Source organism: Erythrolamprus reginae, chromosome Z (genome assembly GCF_031021105.1).
Source record: "Erythrolamprus reginae isolate rEryReg1 chromosome Z, rEryReg1.hap1, whole genome shotgun sequence".
Taxonomy (NCBI): Eukaryota; Metazoa; Chordata; class Lepidosauria; order Squamata; family Dipsadidae; genus Erythrolamprus; species Erythrolamprus reginae.
In genome coordinates, this window is record NC_091963.1 from 55,933,554 (window position 1) to 55,956,326 (window position 22,773).

A 22,773-nucleotide genomic window follows, 5' to 3' on the forward strand; every position below is an offset into this window, starting at 1 on the left:
CCAAGCACTCCGTTCTTTCTTCCTTCACATGCACCCTTTCGCTGACTATCCAAGCACTCCGTTCTCCTTTCTTCCTTCACACACACCCTTTTACTGCCTCTCCAAGCCCTCCCTTTCTTTTTTTTGCACACACTCTTTCGCTGCCTCTCCAAGCACTCCACTAGCCTTGCTTTATCCACTCACCATGCTGGGGCAGCTGCAGAGCTACTTGGTAGCGCCATTTTATAGCAGAAGGAATGGGGGGGTGGAGACCCTGCACGGCAAAGCTCTGCGATCAGCAGAGCCTGCAAATTTAAAAGTGCTTGTTTTGCCCGCTGCTTGCAGCAACAGCAGCTGAGAGAGAAGCGAGGGTTCATAAGTCAAAAATGGTTTGTGAGAAGAGGCAAAAAAATCCTGAACATCCGGTTTGTATCTTGAAAAGTTCATATGTACAAGAATCTGGACAAGAATCGACATGGCGTGGGTCTCAATACATATGCAAGATCAAATAAAAAGCATAGAGATAGAAACTAATAGTTGGGCTGACCATAATTCACGGGTGATAGTATGGAAGGTTGCTAGAAGACAAAATGACTGGGAAATGAATCACAACATATTGAGAGAGAATCAATACATAGAATGGATAGAAAAGGAAATGGATTTTTTTAAATTAAAAAATAATAATGAAACTTCAGCCCAAAATTTATGGGACACAGCGAAGGCATACATTCATGGCCTGACAATTGCTTACCCTGTAAAAAGGAACAAGGAGAAAAAGAGGCAGTACCAGCAATTAGAATATGATTTAAAAGAAGAAAAAGAGCTACAAAATGACCCAAAAAATGACAAAGTTAAAAGGAAAATGAATTTAGTAAAGCATAAAATAAAGTTATTAGAACAAGAAGAAATTGTGACAAAAATTAAAAAGGCCAACCAAGACTACTTTGAAAACGCAAATAAGCCCGGACGCTGGTTAGCCTATAAATTGAGAAAGCAAAGGGAATCTAAAATAATTAACAAATTAGAAGATAAAGAAGGTAGGTTAAAATACAGGGTAGAAGAAAAGAAAGTAATTGCATTAGAAATTTACAAATACAGTGATACCTTGTCTTACAAACTTAATTGGTTCCGGGAGGAGGTTCTTAAGATGAAAAGTTTGTAAGATGAAACAATATTTCCCATAGGAATCAATGGAAAAGCGATTAATGCGTGCAAGCCCAAAATTCACCCCTTTTGCCAGCCAAAGCACCCGTTTTTGCACTGCTGCAATTCCTATGAGGCTCCCCTCCACGGGAAACCCCACCTCTGGACTTCTGTGTTTTTGCAATGTTGCAGGGGAATCCCAGGAGAATCTCAGCATTGCAAAAACAAGAGCTTCACTGGCAACGGAAGTCCGGAGGTGGGGTTTCCCAGCGAAGGGAGCATCAGTGAAAACGCAGCAACGCAAAAACACCGAAGTCCTCGAAACCCGACCTCTGGACCTCTGTGTTTTTGCGATGCTGCGATTTCACTGAGGCTCCCCTCGCTGGGAAACCCCACCTCCGGACTTCCGTTGCCAGCGAAGCGCTCGTTTTTGCGCTGCTGAGATTCCCCTGTAGCATCACAAAAACATGGAAGTCCGGAGGTGGGCTTTCCCATGGAGGGAAGCCTCAGGTGAATCCCAGCAGTGCAAAAACAGGCTCTTCGCTGGCAACGGAATTCCAGAGGTGGGGCATCCCAGCGATGGTGGTGGGTTTGTAAGGTGAAAATAGTTCGTAAGAAGAGGCACAAAAATCTTAAACCCTGGGTTTGTATCTCGAAAAGTTTGTATGATGAGGTGTTTGTAAGACGAGGTATCACTGTACCTATATCAACATGAAGAGGTTAAAGATATAGAAATAAGAAATTTTTTAGACTCTGTAAAACTACCTTCCTTGACTGAGAAACAACAACAAAGATTAAATGCCCCTATTACAATGGCTGAACTTCAACAAATAATTAAAAGACAGCAATATAATAAAGCCACATGTCCCGATGCATTTCCAGCAGAGTTTTACAAACCAGACAGCAATATAATAACCCTGAACATGCTAGAGATCTTCAATAAAATCACCTTAGAGGCAAAAATTCCCATATCATGGTCTGAAGCTATGATCACACTAATAGCAAAACCAGAAACACCAAAGGAAAAAATAGAAAATTACAGGCCAATATCTCTCCTGAATGTGGATTACAAAATATTTGTTTCTATATACTCAACCAGATTTTTAAAAATACTAAATGACATTATTCATAGTGACCAAAATGGATTTCTACCAGGAAGGCAGGTTAAAAATAATCTAAGGACGATCATAAATGTTTTAGAATATTATGAATTTCACCCTGAAAGTCAAAGGTCGTTAATCTTCTTAGACGGTGTTGTGATTCAGTCTGAGGCTCCTCAGGGAACGGCTGGAACTCTGCCGGCTCCATGCTCAGAGGGGGAGGATGAGGAACAGGAGGAGGAGGAGAACCAGGCAGACGGGGAAGAGGAATGTCAGGACGAGGAGGAGGGAGAACAGCCTGAGACCCCCGGGGGGGAGCTCTCCCCAGCGAGTAGACTGGAATCATTAGATGAGAACGCAGAAGCCATCATAGATATGAGGCAGAGAAGAGCAGCACAACGAAGGGGACAATTAGCCAGGTATTTCCATCCCTAATAGGCAACAGCTGGGTTTGGGTGTGGTTCTCCCCAGAAAGGTTGAAAAGGCAGGCCCGCCCTTCCTGTATTGTGGAGAGTTATCTTTTGGGAGTCCTGTGACCTTGCTTTGATCCTTGGCGTCTCTGATCCTGGCTTGTGGCCTTGAAGGCTGAAAACTTGGGGGAGGCGTGGGTTTTATTATCTACAGTGGTGGGTGTGTCAGCAAGAAGCCTGTTGTATTGTCTGGCCGTCGTGACTCTTCTGTGAAGCTTCATAGCATTCCAGTTTGTAAGAACGGTTTTTGTTCTCTGTGTTTGTTTTCAAACGATATAAAATGACTTTGCTTTTTACTAGCATGTCTGGATACGCTTTTTAGTTGGTGTTGACGTCTGGGGGAACCCAGACAGAACAGACGCTAAGAAAGCCTTTGATAACATAAACTGGAAATTTTTGATACAACTGGACAAGATGAACTTTGGAATAAAATTTTGTAATGGATAGATTTGATATATGTTAAACAAACAGCTAAAATTATGATAAATGGGGAACAAACAGACAAATTCGAGATATGCAAAGGAGTTAGACAAGGTTGTCATCTTTCCCCACTACTATTCATATTAACACTTGAAACTCTATTAATCAAAGTAAGACAAAAAAGCGAAATAAGAGGGTTAAAGATTAGGAAGGAAATTTATAAAGTTCAGGCCTTTGCAGATGACATCGCATTTATTGTAGAGGAACCGTTGATGACGATACCTAAATTAATGGAGGTGATACAAGAATTTGGGAATGTAGCTGGGTTAAAAATTAATAAAACCAAAAAGCATATACTAACCAAAAATATGACAGCAGAACAGAGAAACCAATTAGAAATATTAACAAAAATGAAGGTCGTAAAAAAGGTAAAATATTTGGGTGTCTGGATGACTTCAAAAGCCTCTTCATTAAAAGAAGATAATTACACTAAATTGTTAGCTCAGATCAAAAAAGATCTAGATATATGGAATAATCTTCAATTCTCCCTTCTAGAGAGAATATCGACATTAAAGATGAATATTTTACCTAAAATTCTATTCCTATTTCTGATAATTCCAATCAATCCAGGAATTTTTTTTTCGTTGAACTCACAAAAATAGTCAAAAAATTTATTTGGCAAGGTAAAAGGCAAGGATTAAATTAACAGTATTAGAAGACGTTAAGGAAAGAGGAGGATTTGGCCTACCAAATTGGAGATTGTACCACCAGGCGGCCGCGATGGTATGGATAAGAAAGCAATAGAGTTTTAAGTTTAGAAGGCCATGACCTAATGTTGGGTTGGCATGCCTTCATGTGGTACGACAAATATAAAGTGCACAAGTATTTTTAAAAATCACATAATTAGAAATTCATTACTACAAGTATGGACAGAGATTAAGAAAGACCATGTCATAAATTTGCCCGAATGGATTTCCCCAATCAAGGCAGTTAGATGTCCAAACCTATTACAAGGTAATCTATGTTTAAGATACAAAGAGCTTTTAGACCAAAAATGGAATTAAAAACAAGACAAGTATTAAATGATGAGGGAAGGGAGACTGACTGGTGGACCTATGACCAGATCTAAACAAGACTCCAAGCAGATAAAAAGATCTATTTCTTTCAGAGAGGCAAAAGTGCCTTTGATAAAATAATCATGAAAAATCAAGAAAAAATGATTGGCAAAATCTATAAACCTATACAGTGGTACCTTGTCTTACGAACGCCTCTTCTAACGAACTTTTCGAGATATGAACCCGGTGTTTAAGATTTTTTTGCCTCTTCTTCCGAATTATTTTCATCTTACGAACGCAAGCCACTGCTGCTGGGATGAAGGGGTTTCTTTTTTTTTCTTTTTTGAAGAAAGAAAAGGGAGGGGTGGCTTGGAGAGGGAAACAGTTTGCATTAACAAAGCTAGAAGAATGGAGTGCTTGCAGAGGCACTGAAATGGTGTCTTTCGAAGAAAGAAAAGGGAGGGGCGGCTTGGAGAGGGAAACAGTTTGTATTAACAAAGCTAGGAGAAAGGAGTGCTTGCAGAGGCACTGAAAGGGTGTCTTTTGAAGAAAGAAAAGGGAGGGGTGCCCCCTTGCCTTTCTTCCTTCCCACTCACCCCTTAGCCTAGCCTTGCTTCTTCCACCCGCCCCCTTTCGCTGCTCCTCCCTGCCCTCTGTTCACCTCCCTTCTGAAGTTTGGGATTTTCCTGAAAGATTTGCATGCATTATTTGCTTTTACATTGATTCCTATGGGAAACATTGTTTCGTCTTAAGAACTTTTCACCTTACGAACCTTGTCCTGCAACCAATTAAGTTCGTAAGACAAGGTATCACTGTATTAAGATCCAAAACAGAAAGCATAATGTTGAAGGACAGTATGATTAGCTGGTGTAAGAATTTTGAACACTCGATAGATATAGAAAAATGGGAAAATTTGTGGACTTATAATTGGCAAATTACAAAGTCTGTTGTATTTAAGGAAAATCAGATGAAGATGTGTCATAGGTGGCATCTGGCCCCTTACAGACTATCTAAAATGTATCCGAACTCCAATCCGAATTGCTGAAAATGTAAAAAGGAGATAGGCACTTACTATCACCAGTGGTGGACCTGCCCCAAAGCAAAATTATATTGGAATCGAATAGAGAAATGGTTAAAAGAAATAACACTAAATGAAATAGGTAAAACCCCAGAATTTTTTTCTATTAGGCATACCTTCACAAAAATTGAAAAAAGAAATTAAATTCCTACTTATATATATCTTAACAGCAGCAATGTTAGCCTATGCACAGAGATGGAAGGATATAGAAATTCCAAAAGATGAAGAAGTAATAAATAAGATAACTGATTGTGCTGAAATTGATATGATGACAAGGCGGTTAAAAGGACAAGAAGAATCAGACTATAATACAATCTGGAGTAAGTTTTATGAATGGTTAAATAAAAGAACAGTTATGTAACATTGCATGCTCATAATAGATGGTATAAAAATATGCAAAACCTGTAAAGAAGTGCTTAGAAATAATACATAAATGATACTTGTTTGTTTATTTACCTTTTCCTCGTTAAATATGATATATAAGAAGTCCTGTGACTTTTGAAAAGAATGGAGCTGTTTTGGCTCCTTTTTTAATGTTAGGTGTTTTTGTCTGTTTTTTTTTTCTTTTCTGTTTTGTTTTAAAACCAAAAATCATTTAAAAAAAAAAAGTTCATATGTAGAGGCGTTCGTAAGTAGAGGTACCACTGTATATGGTTGTAAAGTACCAGAATATAAAACAATTAATCCAAAATGGAGATATAAAACTGTATTATATATCCATCTGCAGTATTAATCCATCTGTAATACTGCAGATGGATTAACAAAGCTATTGTATGATGTAAACACAGTAGAATGATGGATGAACTACTGTATGTATCACTGTACTAGAATATTAGAAGGGGTGTCAGCATTTAAAACCTATGGTAATATTCCAAGTACAGTTGAAATGCTATAATTACTGTAAAGTAGAGGAAATGCTGAGTCATGGTGCATCAGCAGAATGATGCAATCTGTTCTACAACTTGATTGGTCAATACTTGTATATATTGTAATACACCTTTGTATAGATGTGGTCTTGTGGTTGGTGGTTTGTGATTGGTCTATTGTGGTTGGTCTATTGGTCTGTTGTGGTTTAGTATAGAGTCGTCTAGTGTAATAGTTTGACTGGGTGTTCTATAATGTAGTATAGAGTTAATAATTTTTGATACTAATCCACGTTTCCGAAGCAAGTTCAAAATTAACTCTGACATTTTGGACTAGCTTCAGTCTCCAAACGTTCTTTAAAGGTAGCCCCATGTAGAGCGCATTGCAGTAATCGAGCCCTGAAATGATGAGAGCATGAGTGATGTGAGGAGACTCCCTGCCCAAATAGGTTCACAACTGGTGCTCCAGGTGAACCTGTGCAAACAACCCCCTCGCCACAGTTGACAGATGGTGTTCTAACCTCAGCTTTGGTACGAGGAGGATTCCCAAATTGTGGACCTTCTCTGAAGGGATCAAGAGGTCAAGAGACTCCCCTCCCGGACTTCCGGTTGGGAACGGAGCTACAGCAGGAGTCCGGGGACAGAGCTCCGTCCCCAATGCTTTCCCCCCCCCCAGAAGGTCACTTTTTGTGATCTGATCAGGCTCAGAGAACAGGGGGTCTCCCGGATCCCGAGGGGCAAAATGCCACTGCTCTGGAGGGAAGGGATTGCCTGGCAGTTTCGGGAAAGGAAAAAATGTTACGTTCTAAACCACGTCAGCAGTGTTCCCTCTAATTTCCTTCATCTTTCTTTCCCTCTCTCTCCATCCCTCTTCCTTTCTCTCTTCCCCCCTTCCTCTCTTTTTTGCTCTTTCTCTCTCCCTCCTTCCCTCCCTCTCTTTCTCTCTCTCTTGCTTTCTTTCCCTCTCTTTCTCTCTTGCTTTCTTTCTCTCTAATTCTCTCTCGTTCACCACGCCGGCAACAGAGAGAAAAGAGATAGAGAGATGGAGAGAGAGTGGAGGGCACCGTTGTCTTCACCTCCGCCCGGCTCTGCAGCTAAGAGGCAGCAACCATCAACTCCCTCGCCCTCCCAGGCGTCCCCAGCGCCCAGGACTGTGTGGCTTTGCGCCATGAAGAAAAAACGGCTCCGGCAGCAGGGAAAAGTCGACCGGGCTTCGGAAACGCCTGCCCTGCCTCTACTGCAGCCCCCTTGCTGGAAGTCTGGGACGAAAGCGCTCCCAGAGAAGAGGCTGCGAGAGGGGCAGGGCGGGCTTTCCCGAAACGGATGGAGAAAGCCCTCTCTCGCAGTGAAAGCGCTCCCAGACAGGGGGCTGCCAGAGAGGGCTTTCTCTATCCGTTTCGGGAAAGCCCGCCCCGCCCCTCTCGCAGCCCCCTGGCTGGGAGCGCTTTCGTCCTGAGGAGCTGAAGCCGCCGCCGCGAGAGAAGTCACGCCCCAAGGCAGGGGGCGGCGGAGGAGAGGGGGTGGTTCAGGCGGGCGGGGGGCAGGGCCGAGAGGCCAGGAGCGGAGGGGGCCGGAGGCACCATGGAGAGGCAGGGGCGGCCGCAGCTCCCTTCTACTGCCAGCGCCTCCCTGCCCACCCACCCCCCGCGGGCTGGCAGGGGGATGGGGAGCATGCGACCAAGGAAAAGTGTGCGCGCGGGGGTATTTTGGAGCGCGCGCACCCTCACGCACACACCTTACAGGGAACGGTGCACATCAGAGGAAGGAAAGACAAACAAAAGAAGTTGCTTGTCAATAAGATCAATGGAGAAGAAGAAAAGAAGAAGAAAAGAGTAAGTTTCAAAAAAAAAATCTTTTGGGTCCCACAACTTTTAGAAGCAAAACTTTCTAAAGTAAAAAAGGCGAACAAAGAGAACTTTTTCTTTATGAACAATTTGTAAGAAAAGAAAAGAAAGAAAAATTATTTCTTTCCTCTGATTTCCCATCCCTGGAAGAATAAGAGATCTTACACTTTATAAAAAATTCAGGGGATGTGGATGGATGAGGATTGATGTATTGAAAAATTAAATTTAATAACTTAAAGAAGATAAAAGGGAAACCGAGAGCGGCTGTTGTTTTCCGGAACTTATTTCTTGTGGAAGGATCTCCCTTTGCTATTGCTAAAACGAAGACAAAAGAAAATATGTATAAAAGTTAAAAAGGATGAGAACATACAGAGTGGAATAGATGATTGGTAATTGAAAACAAAGGACTGAGTTCTAATGGATTAAATTTGACTTTTAAAAACTGGAACTTGTATTTGCTATAAACAAACAGGAGTGGACTACTTTGAAGGAGCCTAAATTATAAATGGATTATCTGCATACGACTAAATTCTAATTTGGATTACAATTAGATTACAATTCTAACTTAGATTACAACTAGATGTAAATTGGATTATAATTATAATTTGGACTATATTTGGATTACACTGGATTACTATTTTAACTTGGATTACAATTAATATAATTTGGACTATATTAGAAGACGAATTCTATTTTGACGAAAAGATCTTTAGACTTTTGGATTTTATACTTATCATTTGAAGCAAGAAGAGGAACAAATTAGATAAGGAGTAAAGAAATAAGGAGAAGTATTATCAAGAACTTTCAAAATTGATAGCAGAGAAAATGAATTGTAAGTATATTATTAGTATATTGTTTAATATATTTGGTATATTTTTAGGTGTTATATCATATATTTTACTTTACAGATATCTTGGGGTTTTACATTTTTTAGATTGTAAAAATACATAATGAATTGCTAATTTTCTTTTTGCTTCTTCCCCCTTGGTCTGATATACCCCGACTCTAAAGAATTAGATTGTCGTTTTAATAGACTTCATTAAGATATTAAATAATTAATTAACTGTTAAACTTTATAATCGGTAGGAATTTATTAAGTTTTATATTATATTTTTAAAGTTTTAATAAGTTTTATATTACAAAGTTTTTAAGTTTCATATTATAAGTTCTATACTATACTATAAAGTTTTACATTTTGGCATTATATAGAGTATAGATTCATTAAGTTACATATTAGTATATTAAGTATTAGATAATCAAGTTTTGCAGTATTGTATCACAAATATTTATTTACTTTTTTTTTCTTCTCTTGCATTTTATATATATATTAACTGAATAGATATTAAGTATACAAATAATAATTAGGTTTGAGATTTTGGTAACTGATAGAATAACTTTTTTAAAAAATTATAGTGAAAAATAAAAATCATTAGAATAAGACTGTTTTAATTAGATTTATAGTTGTTAATTTTAAACTTTGAAGTCTATTTAGATAATTTAAAATTTTTATCACAGACTAAGCGAAAATTTATAGAATCTAAGAGTGAAAAACTTTCTTTATTTTCAAAACAATTTTTTGTAATAAAAGTGCCAGTAAATAAGTGAATGCCATTCTGGAAAAAATTAAGACTTACCTTAGATATTAAGAAGTCTAGAAACACACAGAGTCCACCAATATAAAGACATCTAAAAAACAGATCTCAACTACATCTCTAACACCACAAGTGTCTCTATTGGCATCACCAGTTCAACAAAAAACAATTACAAGCATGCTGGCAAAAGAGAAGGAGAAAGAAAAGGAAAAATCCCAACTACAACCAACTTTGCAAACAATTCAAGATACATTAGCTGTTATGCAAGATTTTATGCAGAAAGCCCAGAATGAAGCAAAAGAGCAGCGGGAAGACTTGAAAGTGGAAATGGGTGATCTGAAAGTTGATACAGGTGAAATTAAAGAAAGGATCTAAGAATTAGATGGTAAAGTTGTAGAAATACAACAGACCTTGAAAGAGAATGAACAAAGGATTAAGACAGTTGAAGGAAAAATGGACAAAGTTGAGCAGAGAATGGAAGAACTTGAGGACCGTAGTTGCATACTCAATAGAGGATATGATGAGGCAATAACCTACTTAGAGTTACAATGTACATCCTACGGTCTGAGATTTCAGAATATCTTAGAAGAAAAAGATGAAAATGTAAATGTAAAAATGACGGAAATAATTGGAGAGATCCTCCAAGTCAACTCTCAGGAACTCATAAAACAAATTGATGAACTTTACAGAGTATAGAAAAGTTACGTTCTAAAACACAACTTACCAAGAGAGGTCGATATCAAGTTTGTAAGAAAGACCATAAGAGATGACATCTTGGCAGTTCTGGATTAGCAAAAATTTCAGAAGAGAAGGATTTAGGGGTAGTGATTTCTGACAGTCCCAAAATGGGTGAGCAGTGTGGTCGGGCGGTAGGAAAAGCAAGTAGAATGCTTGGCTGCATAGCTAGAGGTATAACAAGTAGGAATATTGTGATCCCGCTATATAGAGCACTGGTGAGACCACATTTGGAATACTGTGTTCAGTTCTGGAGACCTCACCTACAAAAAGATATTGACAAAATTGAACGGGTCCAAAGACGGGCTACAAGAATGGTGGAAGGTCTTAAGCATAAAACATCAGGAAAGACTTAATGAACTCAATCTATATAGTCTGGAGGACAGAAGGAAAAGGGGGGACATGATTGAAACATTTAAATATGTCATAGGGTTAAATAAGGTTCAGGAGAGAAGTGTTTTTAATAGGAAAGTGAACACAAGAACAAGGGGACACAATCTGAAATTAGTTGGGGGAAAGATCAAAAGCAACACGAGAAAATATTATTTTACTGAAAGAGTAGTAGATCCTTGGAACAAACTTCCAGCAGCCGTGGTTGGTAAATCCACAGTAACTGAATTTAAACATGCCTGGGATAAACATGTATCCATCCTAAGATAAAATACAAAAAATAGTATAAGGGCAGACTAGATGGATCATGGGGTCTTTTTCTGCCGTCAGTCTTCTATGTTTCTATGTTTCTATCTTGAAATGGACAAGAAATGAAAAACTTGAAATTAAGGGGAAAGAAATTATAACACTCAAACAAGTTCCGAGAAGAGTTCGAGAAAACAGAAGGGAATATTATTTCTTGACAAAAATTTTAATTAAGGAAAATATAACCTTCCGCTGGCTCATCCCAGAAGGTCTCTCTTTGTATTGGCAAAGCCAAAGAGTGAAGCTGGAGAATGTTGAAGATGCCAGAGAATTTTACGAAACAAGTGGTATCAACAAATTTGAACAACCAAGAAAGGAAATATCTATAAGAAAAGAAGATGAATTGGGAGCTACCAGCCAAGAGAAGGAGGAAGCCCTAGGTGCAAGAAGGAAACAACCACAAGGCAAAACTAAGGAAACCAAGAAATATTATAAATAGTTATGTCGGAGGATATGAAAATATTCTCTGTTAATGTGAATGAATTAAATGAACCAAGAAAAAGAAATCAAATATTTTCCAAATTTAAAAAACAAAGAGCACAAATAATCATATTACAGGAAGTGCATATTTAAAAAAATAACAGAAAACTATTATGCAATCCAAAACTAGGGAATATATTTACTAGTCTAGCATATCAAAAAAAAAAGGTGCATTGCGATGTACAGTGATACCTCGTCTTACAAACCCTTCGTCATACAAACTTTTTGAGATACAAACCCGGGGTTTAAGATTTTTTGCCTCTTCTATTAAACTATTTTCACCTTACAAACCCAAGCCGCCGCCCTGGGATGCCCCGCCTCTGGACTTCTGTTGCCAGTGAAGCACCCATTTTTGTGCTGCTGGGATTACCCTGAAGCTCCCCTCCTTGGGAAACACCACCTCTAGACTTCCATGATGATGCTTCACTGGCAATGTAAGTCCAGAGGTGGGGTTTCTCAGCAAGGGGAGCCTCAGCGAAATCGCAGGATCACAAAAACAGGGAAGTCCGGAGGTGGGGTTTTGAGGACTTCCGTGTTTTTGCGATGCTGCAATTTCGCTGAGGCTCCCCTCACTGGGAAACCCCACCTCCGGACTTCCGTTGCCAGCGAAGCACCCATTTTTGCACTGCTGGGATTTCCCTGCTGGGATTCCCCTGCAGCATCACAAAAACACGGAAGTCCAGAGGTGGGGTTTCCCATGGAGGGGAGCCTCAGGGGAATCCCAGCAGTGCAGAAACAGGCACTTTGGCTGGTAAAAGGGGTGAGTTTTGGGCTTGCACGCATTAATCGCTTTTCCATTGATTCCTATGGGAAACATTATTTCATCTTACAAACTTTTCACCTTACAAACCTCATCCCGGAATCAATAAAGTTTGTAAGACAAGGTATCACTCTATATAGATAATTCAATAGACTCCAAACAACTTTATAGTGATAAGAAATCAATCGCTGAACATATCAAAGATATAGAGATAGATACAAACACATGGGCTGACCATAATCCCTTAGTCATTTATTGGAAAGGATTCAGGAAACAAATTAAATGGCAGATGAATAGGAATGTTTTGAGAGATCCACAATATAGGGAATGGATGGAAAAAGAACTAGAAATTTTCTTTAAAATTAATAAAAATTCAGAAACATCCCCACAAAACTTATGGGATACTACTAAGGCATATATCCGGGGCCTAACGATCTCTTATATGACAAGGAAAAATAAAGAAACAAAGAAACAATATGAACAATTAGAAAAAGAATTAAAAGATCTAGAAATAGTACTATAAAACAATTCATATAAGGAAAAGATAAAAAGAAAAAGAGAGCTAGTTAAACATAAAATAAATCTTATAGAACAAGAACAAATAGCCAAAAAAATTATAAAGGCCAAACAGGAATACTTTTAACACGCTAATAAACTGGGACGATGGTTAGCATTCAAATTAAGAAAACATAGACAATCAAAAATGATAAAGAAATTAGTAGATGAGAAAGAAATGATAAAATTTAGAACAGAGGAAAAAACAAAAATAGTTGAGGAATTTTATAAGGATCTATATAGGAAAGAAGAAATAAAAGAAGAGATTTTGAAATATTTAAATTCCTTAGACCTACCATTTCTGTCAGAAGAACAACAAAGAACGTTAAATAGTCCATTTACTATGGCTGAACTACAGATGACTTTAAAAAATAAAAAAACAACAAAGCTACAGGTCCTGATGCTATACCAGCAGAATGGTATAAAGTAGAAAGTAACGTATTGATGGTGAATATGTTAGAGATTTTTAATAGGATTATAATGGATGGTAAAATTCCCAGTTCCTGGTCGGAGTCATTAATAACTTTAATACATAAGACAGGTACAGACAAAGATAAGATACAAAACTACAGACCAATATCCTTGCTAAATGTTGATTATAAATTTTTTACTTCTATTTATGCATTAAGACTTAAAAAGATTTTAAATGAATATATGAAGACCAAAATGGCTTCCTATCGGGTAGACAAATAAAAAATAATTTAAGAACGATCATCAATACATTAGAATTTTACGAACAACACCCAGAAAGACAGATGTCATTGGTATTTTTGGATGCAAAAAAAAGCGTTTGATAACGTCAACTGGACATTTATTAAAATGCAACTAAACAAAATGAGATTTGGGACAAAATCTGTTAATGTAATAGATGCAATATACTCAAATCAAACAGATAAAATTATATTGAATAATGAACAACTAGAAAGTTTTGAGATTTTTAATGGTGTAAGACAGGGCTGCCCTCTTTACTGTTTATATTAACTCTGGAAGCTTTATTGATTAAGATAAGGACAAATAATAAAATTAAAGGATTAGATATAGGAAAAGAAACCTATAAAGTTCAAGCTTTTGCTAACGATGTGGTTTTTACAGTAGAAAATCCTTTAACTTCAATTCCAAATTTAATAGAAATGATAGAAGAATACGGAGGGGTCGCAGGTTTAAAAATTAATAAAAACAAGACACAATTATTAATTAAGAACATGACAGAATTACAAACAAGAAAATTAGAAAACTTGACGGATATGAAGATAGTTAAAAAACTGAAGTATCTAGGTATTTGGGTTACAGTTAAAACAATGTCTTAAAAAATGACAACTATATGAAACTCATTAGCGAAATTAAAAAAGATTTAGAAACATGGAATAATTTACAATTATCCTTCTTAGGGAGAATTTCAACAATCAAGATGAATATTTTACCTAAAGTATTGTTTTTATTTCAGGTTATATCTATAGGAAATTTTTTTAAAGAATTAACAAAGATGGTTAAGAAATTTTTATGGCAAGGGAAAAAGGCGAGAATAAAATTAAGTGCTTTAGAACAGCGTTTCCCAACCGGTGTGCCGCGGCACACTAGTGTGCCGCGAGACACCGTCAGGTGTGTCGCGGCGAGAGGCAGCGGAGGAGAGTGGGCGGATCGGGCGGGCAATGGGGTAGGGCGGAGAAGCCAGGGGCGCGTTTGGCTGGAGGCACCTACTGCCGCACCTCCCTGCCCCTGCCTCCCCACGGTGCCTCCGGCCAAACGCGCCCCTGGCTTCTCCGCCCTGCCCCATTGCCCGCCCAATCCGCTCACTCTCCTCCGCCGCCGCCTCCTGCCTTGGGGCGAGCAATCCGGGAGTCCGGGACTGTGTGGCTTTGCGCCATGAAGAGAAAACGGCCGACCTTTCCCTGCTGCCGTTTTCTCTTCATGGCGCAAAGCCACACAGTCCCGGACTCCTGGATCGCTCGCTTCTCCGGTCAGCAAAGCCATCTGCCCAGGAAAGCGCCGCGCTGGCCGGAGAAGCGAGCGATCCGGGAGTCCGGGACTGTGTGGCTTTCGGCCGGGCTAACGGGAGGCGGCGCGAGGCCGGGCGCTGGGGACGTCTGGGAGGGCGAGGAGGCTGATGGCTGCTGCGCACTCCACTCTCTCTCCGGCTCTCTCTCGCTCTTTCTTTTTCTCTCTGTTGCTGGCGTGGTGAACGAGAAAGAGAGAGAGAAAAAGGAGGGGAGAGAGAATGAGAGAAAGAAAGGAAGAGAAAGAGAGGGAAAGAAAGCAAGAGAGAGAGAGAAAGAAAGGGGGGAAGGAGGGAGAGGGAAAGACATAGAGGGAGGGAAGGAGGGAGAGAGAAAGAGAGCAAAAAAGAGAGGAAGAAAGAAAGAAAGAGGGATGGAGAGAAAGAAGGGAAGGAAGAGAGAAAGAGGGAGGGAGAAATAGAGTGAAATGGAGGAAGAGATATTTTTTTGTCCAAACTTTTCTTTAGCCCCCTCGCCCCCCCCCTTCAGTGTTCCCCAGAATTTTGAAAACATGAATAATGTGCCGCGGCTCAAAAAAGGTTGGGAAACACTGCTTTAGAAGATATCAAAGAAAGAGGAGGCTTTGCCCTACCAAATTGGAAATTATACTATCAGGCTGCAGCCTTATCTTGGATTAAAGATTGGATAACTTTGGAAAATAGAAGATTAAATTTGGAGGGTCATGATCTCATGCTTGGCTGGCATGCCTTTATTTGGTATGATAAGGATAAAACGCATTCTTTCTTTAAGAAACATACAATGCTCCTTTAAAGGAGGTGATGGTGTGTCCCCTCCTTAAGAAGCTGTCCCTGGATCCAGCTATTCTTAACAACTATTATTCTGTCTCCAACCTTCCCTTTTTAGGGAAGTTGTTGAGAAGATGGTGGCGCTCCAGCTCCTACAATCTTTGGATGAAGCCAATTACCTAGACCAGTGGTTTGCCATAACTGGTCTAGGTAATTGACTTCATCCAAAGATTGTAGGAGCTGGAGCACCACCATCTTCTCAACAACTTCCCTAAAAAGGGAAGGTTGGAGACAGAGCAATAGTTGTTAAGAATAGCTGGATCCAGGGACAGCTTCTTAAGGAGGGGATGCACCATCACCTCCTTTAAAGGAGATGAGGAGGATCCCTCCATCCAAGTGTTGACCACCACTTGGATCCAGCCTCATGTTACCTTCCTACTGGTCAAAACCAGCCATCAGGGACCCGGCTCCAATAAACAGGTGGAGGAGCTCACAGCACTCATAGCCTTGTTCACTTCATCAGGTGTCACAAGGTCAAACTCATCCTATACAACCGGACTAAGACGTGACCCTGTCTCCAAATCTGAGCAACTTTATCTGCGAGAAACTTATTCAGCTCTGCCCTGCAAGGGATCCTCCACTTTTCCCGTATCAAGGAGAGCGCAAGTCACCCTAAACAGGGCAGCTGGGCAAGATTCCGTAAATGCAATAATGGCAGCAAGATACAAGCATTTTGCCGCCTCGATCGCCATAAGATAATTCTTAATAAAAGCTCTTAATTGTGTCCAGTCAGATCTAGATTTACTGGATCTCCAACACTGCTCCAGACATCTCTTTTGGCATTTCATCCCCCTGAGCTCCTCTGTGAACCAAGGAGAACTCCTGGGTCTACTGCCACAGTGGCATAATGACCATATTTCTGTTTGGACTTCCCCTATAAAATAACAGGTAATCTATTTTTTCCCAAATCTGTCTGAATCATTCCCAGATAAGTATCAATATACATATTGTATATTATGTGCATCAATTTATTTTATTACACAATTATGTAAATTAACTGTTGTCATAAATTACATAAACTACTTTTTCTCCATCTCTGCATTTTAAACTCTTTACCTTGTATCACCAAATTATCAGCATTTTCATCCAATTTCAGTGTTTCATAATCTTGAATGAGGCTCTCTCTGTAAATGAAAGATTTTATAAAATTTAGGATTTTATTAGCAACCCATTATCTTACTAAATCAGTACAACATAATACACTCTATTATGCACTCTATGCTGCCCTTTCCTCATCCAACAACTCTCCAGCTGGATTGCAATACCACCATCACCGCAAATTGGTGAAATCAAGGGAATATAATCATGCTTTCTCTTCCTGCGCTGTTTGGAAAACATTGGAGCACAATACATAGGAGGAGCTGGCAAGCTGAAAGGAAGATAAAAGATGTAGCCCACAAGCTAGTTTGAAAACCCCTGGATTACAACAAATTCATTATATATAGTAGCTACACGTACAATAATTTCATCAACTTCAATCATTATAACAAATATATGCAACTTGGTTCAGGAATAACATGGGATCAGATGCAAGTACTGAATAACCGAGAAATAACCAAGAAATAAACTACTCGTACATTTCCAAATAACTTGTACAAAAATGCCACTTAAATAAAGAATTATCATCTGAAAGTAACATAAAAAACAAATAAATGAGAGTAGGATTTTAAGAATCTGAAGGAAATTATTTGGAGATGAAAGTAGATCTTGTGGGCAAGAGAGTATAGTGGTACCTCTACTTAAGAACGCCTCTACTTAAGATCTTTTCTAGATTAGAACCGAGTGTTCAAGATTTTTTTTGCCTCTTCTTAAGAACCATTTTCTACTTAAGACCCGGAGCCCGGAAAAAATTCCCAGGAAAGCGGCAAAAGGCCCGGCCAGTTTCCTGCCATTCCCCCTTTAATCCCGGCCATCTCGGGCTTTTCTGGGCTGCCAGAGGAGCCTTTCGATGACGCTTAAGGAGGCTTTGGCAGTTCAGAGCGAACAAAGCATTTTGCTGGCTCCTAGAGCGTCTGGGCATGGAAAGGCAAAAGGGGGCGCTTTTCCCAGTCCAAATCAACTCGGCTTCAGCTAAACCGAGAAGTCACCACAGTGAAGGAAAGGCACCGGCTACAAAGCGAGCGAGCGAGAGAAGAGGGGAGCCCTTCAGCATGGGAAGGAGAAGAAGTAGGTAGCAACAGCAGCAGCCGCCTTTCGGTCAAAGGAGCAGGAGGTTCCTCACTCTCGCCCACCTGGGTTTCTCTCTGGCGCAGTGTATGGGAGGCAGCCTTGCGCCAGGTGTATGGGAGGCGTGTGCTCCTCCTCGCCACCTCAGATACCCTCTTTTTTTTTAAGCCTTAAAGTTTTGGATTTTTTTTTATTCACCTCACCTTCTTCCTTCAGCAGCGACTGTCCTCCTCTTCTTCCTCCTCCTCCCACCCAATTTCTGAGCTTTTATTTCTTTCCTAATGGATTTGCATGCATTATTTGCTTTTACATTAATACCTATGGGAAAAAATGGCTTCTACTTACAAACTTTTCTACTTAAGAACCTGGTCATGGAACGAATTAAGCTCGTAAGTAGAGGTACCACTGTATTCTATTACAGGTCATATAACACCTTATTCTGTCAATGTGACGCATACATGCAATATTTTATTATTTTAAAGATAACATTAATGTTTTCTAAGTTTGTTCTGTTGTTATGCTTTTTTTTCTTTAAATGTTTTAGTATTTCAAGAAAAATTGCACACACACCATACACACAATAATTCTGGGGAATTGTTCCTAACAAACAATAAGTGTTCCTCTCTAAAATTACGTACCAAGAGTCAAAACTGAAATATTGAACTATACTGATAATTCATTACCATTTGCAATCAGAGGTATATTGAAGAGACTTTGGGCACAGAACGTAGCAGCAAGCTACATCTTCAATATGCCTCTGGCTTCCTGCTACATTCTGTGGCAGAAGTCTCTTCAATATACCCCTGGCTTCCTGCTACGTTCTGTGCCCGAAGTCTCTTCAATATGCCTCTGGCTTCCTGCTAAGTTCTGTGCCCAAAGTCTCTTCAATATGCCCCTGGATTCCTGCTATGTTCTGTGCCCGAAGTCTCTTCAATATGCCCCTAGATTCCTGCTATGTTCTGTGCCCGAAGTCTCTTCAATTTGCCCCTGAATTCCTTCTACGTTCTGTGCCCGAAGTCTCTTCAATATGCCCCTGGCTTCCTGCTATGTTCTGTGCCCGAAGTCTCTTCCAAAACGCCCCGCACCCACTGTACCTTTGCTGCCTGTTCTCTCTCTTCTCCAATACCTTGGCGCTTTGCCATGATGGTAGCAGAAGGGGGGGTTGGAGATTCTGCACGGCAAAGCTTGGCTCCAGTTCCCTTGCGATCATCAGAGCCTCCAAACGTAAAAGCGCTTGTTTTGGCCGCTGCTCGCAGCAGCCAGGAGAAGCGAGGGTTTGTAAGACAAAAATGGTTTGTGAGATGAGGCAAAAAAATCCTGAACGCACAGTTCATATCTCGAAAAGTTCGTATGAAGAGGCGTTCGTAAGACGAGGTACCACTCTATATAATATTATATAATATAATACAAGTTATGATTATTAAAGGAGGATTAATACAGGATAACTAGTATTGATCATGTTAGGTATGACAGTGAAAGACAGACGGAGTAAGGAAAAGTTGAATTAAATAGATTAGGGAAGGTTATCACATTGAGTTTGATAGTGGATGATATATAGAATAGGAAATATATAGAATAGGGAAACATATATTAGGGAAGATTATCATGCTGCAATTGGCAGTGAAAACAATTAGAGTAGGGAAGATTATTACACTGGGTATGACAATGATACATAGATTAGGGAAGATTATTACACTGGGATTGGCAGTGGAATTTATAGATTAGGGAAGATTATTACACTAAGAACGGCAGTGGAAAATATATAATTAGGGAAAAATATTACTATATTGGGGTCTCTAATGGAAGATACTTTTCTTGAAAAATAATAGAATAATAATATATATAATGATTTTGACGTTAAAGTAGAAATGATATACCGGTATAATGAAAGAAATGAAAGGAATAAAGTGAGTGGGAAATACATTTTAAATCTGTAATAACAACCCTTCCTCCTATGTATATTGATATTGTTATAATTAGATTATGACATGTTGTGAACAGTATTTTTTTCTTTCCTTCCTAGGATCTAAAGAGAAGTAAATTTGGAAATCTCTTTTGTTAAGGTCAGCTACAATAAAATGAGGATTTAAAAAGCAGGAAAGCGTTAAGTAAGAATACAAGAAATGGACTGAAGCACGATGGCATAGTTTTGATAGAAAAACAGCAAACAGCCAAGAGAAATTTAGATAGCTAATAGCATTTTGAATTCAAATTCTGAGAAGACCATTCTATTACTGCACTTTAAAACCTAGACATTGGCATTGGACCTTTTGAATCCAATCAGCCTGGATTTTGGTTCCCTCTTGCTGCTGTTTTTCTCCATTTTGTACTTAAGTATTAACTTATATTTTTAATTAAATCATTAGGGTTTCTTAATTTTGATGAATAATTGGAATGAGTTTAGGAGCATGTATGAATGAATGAATATTTTAATAATGTTTAATAATTCATATATTATTCTACTTAAATTTAGAAAGTAATATACCTAAATTGGTATTTTAGTTTTAAGATTCTTGTGGTTAGCTCTGGCCCAGCTCCTGCCCCAAGGACTGTGGATGTGGGGGAGACATCCACATGCTGCAGGCCTGTTTTTCCCCCGGTGGAATCTGCTAATGAAGGCTCCTTTGACCAAGAAGACATGAGTGACAGGGAGGAGGAGAGTGTGGCAGACAGCTCAGAAGGAGATCAATTATCTAGCTCCTCCTTGGATTCAAAACAAGAGTTTTTTTTTTTCCAAATCTTTTTATTAATTTTCTTTAAAATGACAAACAAACTTACAAACATTTAACATACATTTAACATACAGCCAAGCATGCGGAGAGCGATGCATAAGCAACAATAACTGAGAGATTATTATCAAAGAAAATGAGGCCACCTGTGGTTGGGTGGGGCTGTGGTAATTAGTGAGGCTGCTATAAATAGCAGCCTGTGGGTTTGGCTATTGTGGAGGATTATCTGATCGTTGTGTTTCGTGATTTTTCCCTGCTTTGAAACTAAACCGGAGCAAAGTGTATTTCACTTTGTGAAAGAGGAAGGACTGTGAATTGCCTCACAGCTGCAAGCAAAGTATCACAGAACTGATAAGGAACTTGTACAAATTACCAGTTTGTTTGGAGGCAAGTGCTCTTTGCTATACCAAAAGAGGGCTTAGTTTAAGTGACTTTTCATTATAAAGAACATTGTTTTGAATTTTCAAACGTGTGTATGTCTGAAATTTGTACCTATGAATTTTTGGGAGTTTACCAGAGAGCCCGACAGAACAAAGAGTAATTGATAATTTAGTATTAATTATTAATGGAACTGTATTTATTAAGATTTTAGTAATTAATATTTTAGTTAACTTATTGGGGAGGATTTTTTAAATGATAGATTTTTTGGATAACTGGGAAGGTATGTATGGAATGAATGATTGGGATGGGTGGGATGTTATGTATGAGACAAATGGAAATGGTATGAATGAGAATAGTCCACCTGGCGATGGAGAGACAGGAGGAATGGGAGTATCTATCTCTGGGGTGGCGGAGGGCCAGAATATCCCGGTTTTGCTGGGGAGAGGTAGATATGGCGGGAGTCAGGGGACTAACTGTTCTGGAGGAAGAAGGGATCGCTGCTTAAAAGCGATCCCATTCCGGTCCCGTGAGCTCAACCCGGGGTACTGGTGACGAGTGTAATCCAGGCCCTGGGCTCAAGCTGCTGCTACTCAATGCCACATCGGTTGTAAACAAAGCTCTCCTCATCCGGGATTTGATGCTGGATGAAGAGGCCGATCTGGCATGTGTGACTGAAACCTGGCTGGGTCCGGAGGGAGGAGTTCCTCTCTTGGAGTTATAACCAGCTGGGTTTCAGGTATGGCATCAGCCTCGACCCCAGGGAAGGGAGGGAGGAGTGGCTATTGTAGCCAAGGAGTACCTTCACCTGCATAAACTCGTTGCCCCTGAGATTGCGGGTTGTGAGTCCCTCCTTATGAAGTTGGACTTAGGGGTTCAGGTGAGCTTGTTACTCATGTACCTGCCTCCCAGCTGCGTGTCGACAGCCCTGCCTGTGCTGCTCGAGGAGGTGGCCGGGTTGGCGGTGGAGTTTTCCGGACTTATTGTCCTGGAGGACTTCAATCTGCCGTTACTCGGTGGTTCCTGTAGCACAGGAGTTCATGGCCACCATGACAACCATGGACCTGACCCAAGTAGTGCAGGGTCCGACTCATGAGGGGGGACATACACCCGACATCGTATTCCTCTCGGAGCAATTGAGTAATGGTCTGAGACTATGGGCTTAGAAACATTGCCTTCGTAATGGTCAGACTATTTTCTACTACGGGTTGATTTCCTGGCTCCAATCCTCCCCCACAGGGAGGCGGAACTGATTAGGAGGTTCCGCCCCAGGCCCCTAATGGACCCAGAGGGCTTTCAGAGGGGCTTGGGGTTCTACTAGATTCACTCGTCAAAAGCTCGGCGGAGTCTCTTGCTGAGGCCTGGAACAAGGCTGCAGCGGAGGCTCTTTTCCGAATTGCACCACTGCGACCTCTCTGTGGCACTAGACCCGGTAGAGCTCCATGGTTCAACGAGGAGCTCCGGGAGTTGAAACGCCAGAAGAGACGTCTAGAGAAGCAATGGAGAAAGAGTAAGTCCAAATCCGATTGAACACTTGTAAGAGCTTTTATTAAGACCTACAAAGTGGCGCTCAAGGCAGCAAGATAAGCGTACCATACCGCCTTGATTGCATCAGCGGAATCCCGCCCTGCCACTCTGTTTAGGGTGACCCTCTCCCTTCTAAATCAGGGGGGAGTTGGGGAGCCTGTGTAGGGCAGTGCTGGGGAATTTAACTCATTTTTCGCTGATAAAGTCGCTCTGATCCGGGTAGACCTCGACTCGAATTGTATAGCAGTATCGGCTGACAACGAGTCAGTCGACGTGACAGGGGCTAAACGTCTTTGTCCATCTGTCTGGGAGGAGTTTGACTTGGTGACACCTGATGAAGTGGATAAGGCCACTGGAGCTGTGAGTTCGGCCACCTGCTTACTGGATCCGTTTCCCTCTTGGT

General features: G+C 40.2%; 1 protein-coding gene across 3 annotated transcripts in view; it reads right to left on the reverse strand.

Moving 5' to 3' along the window:
* TOPAZ1 (testis and ovary specific TOPAZ 1) overlaps positions 1–22,773 on the reverse strand; it is a 243,358-nt gene that overhangs the window by 210,652 nt on the left and 9,933 nt on the right. For all 3 annotated transcript variants that reach the window (XM_070767234.1, XM_070767235.1, XM_070767233.1), the window contains exon 3: positions 16,627–16,694. In XM_070767234.1, coding sequence (XP_070623335.1) covers positions 16,627–16,694 — 68 coding nt within the window. The remainder of the gene's footprint in view (positions 1–16,626; positions 16,695–22,773) is intronic.